At 38.6% G+C, this 10,523-nt stretch overlaps 1 protein-coding gene across 5 annotated transcripts in view; it reads right to left on the bottom strand.

Annotated features, from left to right (window-relative positions):
• Window positions 1-395: 395 nt before the first annotated feature.
• Window positions 396-10,523, bottom strand: part of GRAMD4 (GRAM domain containing 4) — a 125,373-nt gene continuing 115,245 nt past the window's right edge. For all 5 annotated transcript variants that reach the window (XM_075927714.1, XM_075927735.1, XM_075927721.1 and 2 more), the window contains exons 17-19: window positions 9,008-9,092; window positions 5,898-5,966; window positions 396-4,246 (exon numbers count right to left, since the gene is read on the bottom strand). In XM_075927714.1, the coding sequence (XP_075783829.1) occupies window positions 4,145-4,246; window positions 5,898-5,966; window positions 9,008-9,092 (256 nt within the window). In that variant the 3' untranslated portion in view covers window positions 396-4,144. The remainder of the gene's footprint in view (window positions 4,247-5,897; window positions 5,967-9,007; window positions 9,093-10,523) is intronic.

The raw sequence follows: 10,523 nt of genomic DNA, 5'->3' as shown, positions 1-10,523 counted from the left end.
TGAACTCTTGCCAATGGTATATATATATCATTTGTGGTGTTCGTAAATACAGGCATGTAGAAGGGAATACAACATATTCTCTGGTAAGTGTATTTATTTGTCTTAGATTAAACCAGAAAATGTAAAGGGCCACTGCTGCAGAAAGATGTTTTTATTTTTTTTTTAAATCTGAATAGAATGAAGAAAAATGTTATTTTTTCTTAATCTCAAATAAGTGATGTGAGCTATTTAGAAACAATTTATAGATGTAAAATTCAATCAACACTCATAATACTGCTTCCTATAAAAGAACCGGTTACCTATTTGATCTTCTTGATGACAAGAAAATAGAAAAATGTGTATTAACTTCAGTCTGTGGATACCGAGACATCTGAAGGATGTGTTAAAAATATACGTTAGCTCAAAGCATTTTAGATTTATTTAAATAAAAATTATAATTTATACAATTCTTTTTTAAACAAAGTTCTTAAAAAATGTACAGGGCAAATTGTTTCATTATTTCAATTCTTCTTATAGTGTAATTCTTTTTGACCAAAAGTTACACTGCTAATGGATCATTATTTACAACTTCAAAATAGACAAACTTCAGAAATAAAAACTAATTTAACACACATTATTTCATTGTTTAGTAATAGAAATTAAATATCAGACAAAATTTACAGAATTCAATTAAAAACTACCAGTTTTCTTTGTAGAAGTTTAAGTTGACAAAAAAAAGTGTACACATGTTCACCTCTTCACTCTCACGTAAAATATCTTCTCTCTTGGTCTGCATGAACAGTAAATAAAAGTTTTGTTGCTGGCTTTTTGTGCCATGTTGCCACTTATAAGTAGTTTATTTTTATTCAATCTGAACTCACAATAGTGGCAAAATACAGAAAAACGATGTTAGATCTGAACTTTGTTTAAATGGTCACCGACGAATAATAAATGTGGTAAGTTTTCATCTCCCTTTTTTTCCCCTCAAAGGAACTCAAACTAACCACTAAACTTCTAAGAAAGAAGTTAAACCAATTAAATGCGAATGATCCAACAATAAACCATATACATCAACCGAATTACAACAGTTAACAGCAAATGAACAATGGCAAAAACATCACTTTTTGCTGTCAAAAAGGTAATACTTGACATTAAATGGCATCACTCAACCTTGAATCAAAAAGAGGACTATACTGCAAATTGTAAGTAGGAAGGTAAATTTAAAATTAACTTCAGTGTAATTACACAAGTAAATTATGTAATTGCCCACTGCCTGCCAGCATTTTAGGACATTGGAGAAAAAAAGCGTAGCGATAGTCACAAGTAAGCACACTGAAGTTATTGACTAGTGCCTTTAATTCTGTAACACGAGAGCAGCTACTTTGCAATAATTCTTATAACCTAATGTAAAGTGAACTTTGCAAAATATATACATGAATGTCAGTTATATTACACATTTTACTCTTTAAAAAATCCAGTTCATTTTATTTTTATCATAATGAACCAATGTTGCATTGTAGTTTGCAATAACTGTACTGCTTTAACAATTTTTAAAGTACATATTGTTAAAGTGCAGATTAATTTTGAATGACAAATCAGCATTAGGAGAAAGGTTATCTGTTGTTGACCAAGCTAAAGTATGCTGTACGTAGGAGGATTCTAAATCTGTAAAGATGGCAAATGATTTATTTCTTCTTCAAAGAATAAGTCTTGTTAACTATCCTGGCATCTTCACCCCAACAATATTTTTGTCTTTCAAGAACCAGAATATAGGACAATATTACATACAACAGTCAGTCAATGGGGAGAGGAGGTAATAAGTGCAGTCATCAGCAGTTGCACTAAATCCAGTGCCTTATGATCAGAGAAAAGGTAAAAAGTACATTTGAAAATGATACAAAAATAAGAAAAACCAGTTGCTCTCCATAAAAAATATAATCTTCTGTTTCTTCAAAAAAATGACCACCTCAGAAACGCCCAAGGAGTTAAGACAAACTGAATGAACCATGAATATATGACTAAGTTGCACATAACATTAAACCTATATTAATGCTTATTTATTTACCACTTATTGTAATTCATTTGCCACTTTCATGCTTAATGGAGGTTTTATAACAGTCTAATTATATATTAAATTGTTGGATAAATGACAATTTCTTCCCCTTAAATCAAACTGCTTTTTTTTTTTAAATCTACATGATAAAAGTAATAGTTTTGCTTAAATATAAGCCTGTTTATGCCAAATGAATATCCGTATTTGCCAAATGAAAGCAGCTTAAAAATGGTATTTGGTTAACATCCTTGTTATATAGTGGATAACTAGATCTCCTACTAATCTTAAATTATATTGTAAACTTTCAAGACCCTGGTTCAGGAAAACATCCCTCTTCATACAGTATTTAAGCAAATGTTCATAACTATTCAAGACAATCTTTGAATGCATGATTAAGTAATTCCATGAACTGATGATTCAGTGCATGGATAATAATTTTAAATTCTTTAAGATGGATTCTGATACATATTTATACACTTATGTCTGCAGCATAGAGCTTAGCATGAACAACTCTATGCCTTCAATATTCAAATGAGTAAGTTCCAATGTACATGAACTTTAAACACAATATGGAGAAATACTATAATTAATTATTCATATTAATATTAAAATTATCTTCACTGCCACTCTGAAACAGGTTAATTGAATGTAAACCTGGAGTTCGTTTAAAGATCTTCTGAGTAATGATGTCCCACAAAACTTATTTCAATAGAAAATACATGGCTAAGTGTATTGACTTAAAAAAATCCTTGGATTTTTTTTTTAAGATAGGCTAACAGAATTATGTTCTTGATGGGCTTTTTGAAAAAGTTTGCTCAATGAAAATATTACTAAGCTCAAAAGATGCAGTAGGGGGAAAATACACAGGGGAGCTATCAGCTATGCCTTTAGAATAATGCAAATGAAAACCTAAATTCTCAGATGGGCTTTATTACATGGAATATGCGAGCTCTCAAACTTTAAAGTATGATAAATGTCATATACTTTGCCCCCCAGTAGAGGAAAATGTATGTAGAAGATGAGCACAGTGTTATTGCTCTATTTAGCAATACCGGGTTCTATTGTTGGGAAAATGGAATAAAGAAGGGGAGATCAAAACAGAGTAATTTCCTTTGGAAATAGAGCTTTCATTTGTTACATTATCCTGACATTTCTGTCATGAGGGACTCTGATTTTTTTCCCCAAATCTCAAATACAAATGAATACATATCATACAAAACAGATCTCAAGTTTTACTTGAGATAATTATTTCCCACTCCCCCATCACAAAAAGATACCCATTAAGTCTTTTTGCATGAACATACATGCATCTTGCTACATTATGTGTACAAGTACAATTATTGAGCCCTTCCATGACAAATATCAATAGGAATACAAATATATGGTGCCTAAAATTGTATGAACAAAGTATTGATACCCTCAAAAACAAGTAGTTTCCTTTCTTCCTCTTGCACTTTTGGTTGATCAGAAAAAGAAGATAAGGGTCCAATCATTTCCTTCTGATTTGTAATGCTGAGTTCACTGCACAAAGATTTGAAACTATTTATACAGGAAAAAGAATAAGTCAAACTCTGCAAATATAAACCCTTTTATAGTACATAAATCAGCAAGAAAAATTGCCTTATCAGTATTCTTACTAATAGTGGTATATCCTAGGTGTGGATACCGGTTTCATAAAGTACCAATTCTGTGCTTGCTGTACCCAACAAACACCAGACTATTGTAATGTGTTTCAATTCAGGTAAAAACAACAGACAGTGGGCGAAATTAATTCCTGGTTATATCAATGGAATTACCCAAGGGATGAATCTGTTCCGCTCCGGTTGTCTATTCAGTCAGTTCTCCAAGCATCAGCCTAGCTTTTAATGTCAGTAAATAAACATTAAAAGTGCTTAATGTGCAAGGCTAATAGTGATGATAGCACTTTCACTGTTTTTTTACAAAAACCTTAAAAACAAACATGAAGGCATATATAAAATACACTTGATTTAGTAACAGACAGAATATAAACCATATGACAAAAATTATTGCAAAATAGATGAGGATGTTCAATTTTTCACTACCAAGTTGTAAAATAAAAAAGTCTCCTCTTGATCTTCTGAAGATGAGATACTAGCTTTCACTATTCGATGCTGCAGAGGTTATTTTCATATACTGATTGAAAATTGTCTCAAAAGCTTCATCTCTGTGTACCATGGCACCAAACACCAATGGCTAGAAGACAAAAAAAAAAAAAAAATCAACCCAAATTGTAGTCTAAAGGAAAGAAGAAAGTTTCCTAGAGTCAATTTGAAAATCTGGTCAGACTTGCCTATAAACACACTTCTCCCCCCTTCCTTTTTAACAAGCCTTTTTTAGAGCTTTAGGTTCTTTTGTTTTGGGGTTGTGTTATTTTGGTCCAGTGAAACATGAACAGGATATGAATTGAAGTTAGAAGGGGCTTTTCCCTAACAATCTAAGAATCTGTTCAGTGCATTTTTGGATTGCATTTTCATCTATCATTTTTGCTCTCACAATTGTGATCTAGCGCACTAGCACTCGTGAAGAAAATTGGTATAGAAGACCTATGAACAGTCTTATTTCCGTTTCCAACTGCTTGAGACCTACAAAGCCTTCTTGATAACCAGAGATAGAGTTATTTTAAAACTGGTTTTCCAATTTTAAAAACATCCCAAGTAATTAGTTGTCTATTAAAATTATGTTTAAAAAAAATAATTTTCAAATTCATGCCAAGACATGGATGTAAAAGGCTCACACACTAGCATATGAAACAAAAGGAACCTCCTTCCAAGTTATTATTGAGCCTTGACAACTAATATTTCCTGGTTTATCAGAATGTAACCTGAAATGTTTATTAAACTACATAAGGCTCATGAGTTTTCAGTTCACATGTCCTTGGAAAAATGACAATGTAACTCTGAAGATGGAAACCTTAGTGGATTTCAGCCATGCTTTGGAGAACTTGTCAAAAAAGCACAGGCCTTCAAAATACCCAAACTATTATACAGGGAAAGCTTTGTTATCCAGCACTCAGGGGAATGGTGGTGCTGGTTAACTGAATGTGCTGGATAACTAAGCAGTCCTTGCTGGCTCCATTCCAGGGTAGGAGGAAGCCTCCTCCATCGAAGCAGGGCTACATTCCCCCTCGGCAAGGTCTGCAGTCCCCCTCGGAGGAGAAGGCTTCTTCCTCCCCCATGAGCAGAGCTTTCAAAGAGGATGGGGAGAAGAGGAAGCTTCCTCCCCTGGAGCAGGGCCAACAACTGGCTCCACTCAGGGGGAGGAGAAAGCCTCCTTTCCGGGAGCTGAGCAACAGTCTATCTGGCACTCTGTTAATCGGCTGGGGGCAATGCCGGTTAACAGAGTTTTCTGGCTAACAGTGTGCCAGATAATGAGTAATACAATAAAACTTTGTTAAGCGCATTGTGGTCACTATCACTCCATGGAACTACCTACAGAGTAGGTGGCGTTGAGTGTCCAGCATTTAGTAACACTACAGCAAAGAGCTCCTATGATCACCATGAAGATGGCTGGCAAGAAAATGGCCAATTTAAGTTTGGAGTAAGAGAGCTGTGAGCACCACAGGCGAGGGGATAAAGTAAAACCATTTTAAAACAGAATTGTTTGCTTCCACTTGAATGAACCAAGTCAGACAATGTCAATTATATAATACTCTGTAACAGATGCACTCAGTTCCCAAAATTTATTGAACTGAATAAAAACAAAAAGTTAAAGCAAAAATGTACATATATGTGCGTGTGTACGCACACACGAATGCATGCATGCATGGTCCCTTTGCCCCTAACACGAGCTATAAAGAAATGGCAGATATTGCTGTGCAGCAATACAGATAGAGCTGGCCACTTACTTTTTGTGTAGATGGTGTTGATACTGCAATACCCATTCCTGATCCTGGGAGAACAGAGAGCACTTTGTACTACAAAAAACAAAAATACTTTACATGCAGAACAATTACAAAGGCACATGAAAGAGAATGTGATGTAATCCATCTACTGTGGATCCTCCCACCCACTTCTGAAGCTTTGCCTAAAAGCTGCCTTTTTTTACTACTTACAGTGACAGATGTAGTATTTAAAAGAGACAACTACAAAGATTATTTTTCCAAATGAAAAAGAAAATTGGTCATAAACTGAATATACCAATGAAATAGCTATTTGAAGTACTTATAACATGTTTGTCAACAGCACACTCTAAAATTATTGGTAGAGGTCTTAAGGATGTTAAGTATCGGGTAACTGACTAATTGAGTAGTCAATGCATTTTTGCATTGACTATTTGATTAGTCAATAGGGTGCCTTCATCATTGAAGTGCAGCAACAGTTTTAGGGAGTCGCCCGCTGACCCCAACCTCCATGCGGCGATGCCACTTTGAATTGCTGCATGCAGACCAACGCTGGGCTCCCTGTGGCATTTCAAAGCAGCAGCACCACACGGAGCCAGGGGTCAGATGGGTAATCCCCAGCTCATCCCTGGCTCCACGTGCTGCTGCCACTTTGAAACACCACGTGTCACCTGGGGACACCCCAGCTGGCTCTGGGCTACACGCGGAATTTCAAAGCAGCAGTGCCACATGTAGCCTGGGGTCTGGCCCTAGGCTTCAAGCAGCACTGCTACTTTAAGTACCCTCTCTTCTCTTCTTCCTCTCCACCCCTTGCTGTTCTATCAAATAGAGGCAGCAAGGGGGGAGTGACTAGTCGACTATCCTATCCTAGCAAATGCTTATCAGATAGTCGACTAGTCCTTCACATCCCTACGAGGTGTCCAATAAGGAATTCACAAACCAGTACTATTAAGGTGAACTATACATAAATGACAATTCAGAGGTACAGGACAGCAGGAATCATAGCTTCCTATTATTGGGCTGAAGAACTCCCATCATTCAGGAACAATACACTGAAAATCCAATAAACAAAGTACTGTATGATGCCTTTTGTAAGTCTTATAGCGAGAGTAGACTACCTGAATGGAAACCAAGTCAAGGAAAATGCCAGAAATAATATTCAAGAATGTAAGATTCTTCTGGGCCATGTCTTTCATGGAAATGTTTATATTTCCTACCACATAAAGACCCCATATGATACTAAACTATAATTCCTAATAGCAAGACCTGGAGACCATCGTTGTCACTACTGAGTGAGCATGAAAGAGGGCAAAGGACAGTGATTACTGATAAAGAAGAAATGGGGTTTAAGCAGAAAGGAGAAGAAAAGAATACTGTACTTAGACAAAATACTGTAGTTAGTTAGTTACTGTGTATATGAGAGGCTGGGCAAAGATCTGAAATCAAGGGATAGGAGAGCACAGAGTCACATTGTAGATTGGTTGTAGCAGGTGAAGCAAGAAGCAGGATACAGTTATCCTAGGACATAGAGATGGCTTGGTTGAAGATTTTAAGAGCAGAAAAAGGGGCATAATTTTGGTGACAAAGTTACTATCCTGACAACAGACAAAGAAGAGAGTCAAACATAAGGGAGGCTGCGAGTTTGATATAGGAAGGGCCATTCACCTGTCAATAGCAATAAAGAGGCATCAGGAGGAAAGATTTTCAATTTTGGAGGCACAAATTGAAAAGGAAGTGAAAGGTCACCTGAGTATATCCCACTTAAACAATTCCCTGCCATTGCAGGGGCCATCTCAGTCTCTCCTGTTCTCTGCTTGTGGTGCACACAAATTTATTCCCCCCAAAATTGAAATGCTTTAGTTTAACCCACATGACTAGACTCAAACCAGAGATACTGCATGAAATTTAATTGCCTGTGATACATAGAAGCATCTGGCTAGACGATCTAATGGTCACTTCCCATTAAATCAAAGAGGGAGGAATGCGGAATTAAGGAAGCTGAACTAGAAGAACCCAATCACAATTTCCATCTTAGTTTTATATTATAATAGGTCTTGAATAGAAAAGACTGATTTTGAAGGTATTATCATCAGAAATGAACCCTAATGTTTGCATTGGAGCTATTGTGAGTTCAATGGATACCATGTACAGGCAGTCCCCGAGTTACGTGGATCCGACTTACGTCGGATACGCAGTTACGAACGGGGCCCTCTACCTGGTCTCCAGCAGACCAGGGGGACGGGGAGCAAAGCGGGGGTACATGCGGGCAGTGGACAGCCCAGACGCGTCTGGGCTGTCTGCTGCCCACGTGTTCCGCCGCTTTGCTCCCCGTCCTTCTGGTCTGCAAACCAGGGGGACGGGGAGCATAGCAGAGCAAAGCCAAGGAGCCCGAGGGCAGCAGGACAGCCACAGCTCGTCTGGGCTGTCCCGCTGCCCCCGTGCTCCGCGGCTTTGCTCGGGACGCCTGTGGTACAGCAGCTGGGGCGCTGCCGGTTGGTCCCGTAGCACCGCTCTGGGCGCTACTGGACCAACCCGGCAGCACCCCAGCTGCTCTGCCCCAGGCGTCCTGATTCAGCCTCTGCTGGTCAGTTTCAGCAGTGGCTGAATCAGGACGCCTGGGGCAGAGCAGCTTGGGTGCTGCTGGGTTGGTCCAGTAGCGCCGAGGAGCGGCGGCGCTACTGGACCAACCCAGCAGCCCCCCAGCTGCTCTGCCCCAGGTGTCCCCAAGTCAGCCGCTGCTGAAACTGACCAGTGGCTGAATACAGTTTCGACTTACATACAGATTCAACTTAAGAACAAACCTACAGTCCCTATCTTGTACGTAACCCGGGGACTGCCTGTACTCCTGTAAACATCTTCTGCAAAACTCGACTGAGCTACTTTGCATTATTTCACTTTCATCCCAATTATCAGAAGAGAAACCCCAATGTTCATTTAAATCACTTTATAAATTTGTAATCTTTACTTAGATGATTGCATGTCTAATTGCATTTCAAAATCTAAAACCCTACTACCTGATTTTTAAAGACGCAGGTCATGAAAACAAAGTAAAATTAGCAATGGAACAGAAAAAGTGATCTTTCCACATGACAATACAATCAATGAAACAGACATACCTTCTGAATATCTGTTATATCTGTTAGTTTAATAACTTTATTTCTCTTTGAAGAGCCAGATTTGGAACTTTCAAAGCACAAGTAACTGAAGACAAAGGAAAGAAAATGCATATTTGGTATAATAATTGGAAACCAAAACTCTTAAAATCCTGACTTCTAAAAAAAGGAGCTTTGAAATTCTCTACATTAAAAACAGCTTTGCAAGCAATTATGTAAAAAAAACATATTTCTGGTTATGATTTAACATTAAAAACAAAAAAGCTTTCATAAACTCTATTAATTGAACATCTAATTCCCAAAAGATCAGTCATCTGCTGCATGCTAGGGATGTTAAAATACGTTTATTTTTGTAAATGTGCAACCATTGAAATTTTCAGCAGTTACATGTTTACAAGTTTTAAAACATACAAAAGGAAGTTTTTCTTCACTCAATGCAGAGTCAATCAGTGGAACTCCTTGCCAGAGGATGTGGTGAAGGCTAGAACTTTAACAGGGTTCAAAAAAAGAGCTAGATTCATGGAGGTTAGGTCCATCAATGGCTATTAGCCAGGATGGGTAAGAATGGTGTCCCTAACCTCTGTTTCTCTGGAAGTGGGTGACAGCGGAGGGATCACATGAGGATTGCGTGTTGAGATCCCTTCTTCTGGGACATCTGGTATTGGCCACTGTCAGCAGACAGGATACTGGGCTAAATGGACCTATGGTCTGACCCATTATGGCCGTTCTTATTCTTTTAAGTAGGGGAGCAGATGGGAGCTAGTGCTCGTAGGGAAACAGCTCCTGCCACCCCTGCTGCCTATGATACAGAGGCAGCTGGGGGGGAAAGGCTGAACCTATGTGGGTTAACCAATGAAAACTTCATTGAAAGTCTATGTAATAAGACCAAACACACGACTCTTAAATGACAGCAAAAGTCATCTGTACAATTGCGTCAGGGAAAACTAACGAGAACTTGAATTTAGCTACAAACTATGGGTCGAACCTCTCTAGTCCAGAGCCCTCGGGACCTACCAGTTCCAAACCAGACCACAGGAGGTCAATATTGTCTAGCAGCATTACCAACACTTCCACTGCTTTATGAGCGGTTAGAGGCTATTTAGGGGTAAATTTGAACGAAACAACAGCAGTGAACACTGAGAGCCAGGACTGGTGGCTGTAAACTAACTTTATGGGACTACGGGAAACTTGGCCACACCCATGAAAAGTAGACATCTGACTAACTCAAATCATCCTTGACAGATATTTCTGTACCAGTGAGTTCTGGATTAGAGGTTCAACCTGTACTACAGTAAAACTCCATTGGTCCAGCCTCCAATGCTCCAGCACTCCTGATGGTCCGGTACTATCGGGAACCCGGAAGTGCTCCGGGCAGCCGGACAATTGGAGTTGCTCTGCGCCCAGCTTCCCCCATTCAGCCGCTGCTGAAACTGACCAGCAGCTGAATCGGAGAAGCTAGAGGCAGAGCAGCTTGGGTGCTGCCAGGTTGGTCCCATAGCGCCACCCCTCAGGGCTGCGG

The sequence above is a fragment of the Pelodiscus sinensis genome, chromosome 1, assembly GCF_049634645.1.
Source record: "Pelodiscus sinensis isolate JC-2024 chromosome 1, ASM4963464v1, whole genome shotgun sequence".
Lineage (NCBI taxonomy): Eukaryota > Metazoa > Chordata > Testudines > Trionychidae > Pelodiscus > Pelodiscus sinensis.
The sequence above is the reverse complement of the archived record's forward strand: the minus strand, read 5'-3'. Positions and strand labels throughout refer to the sequence as shown.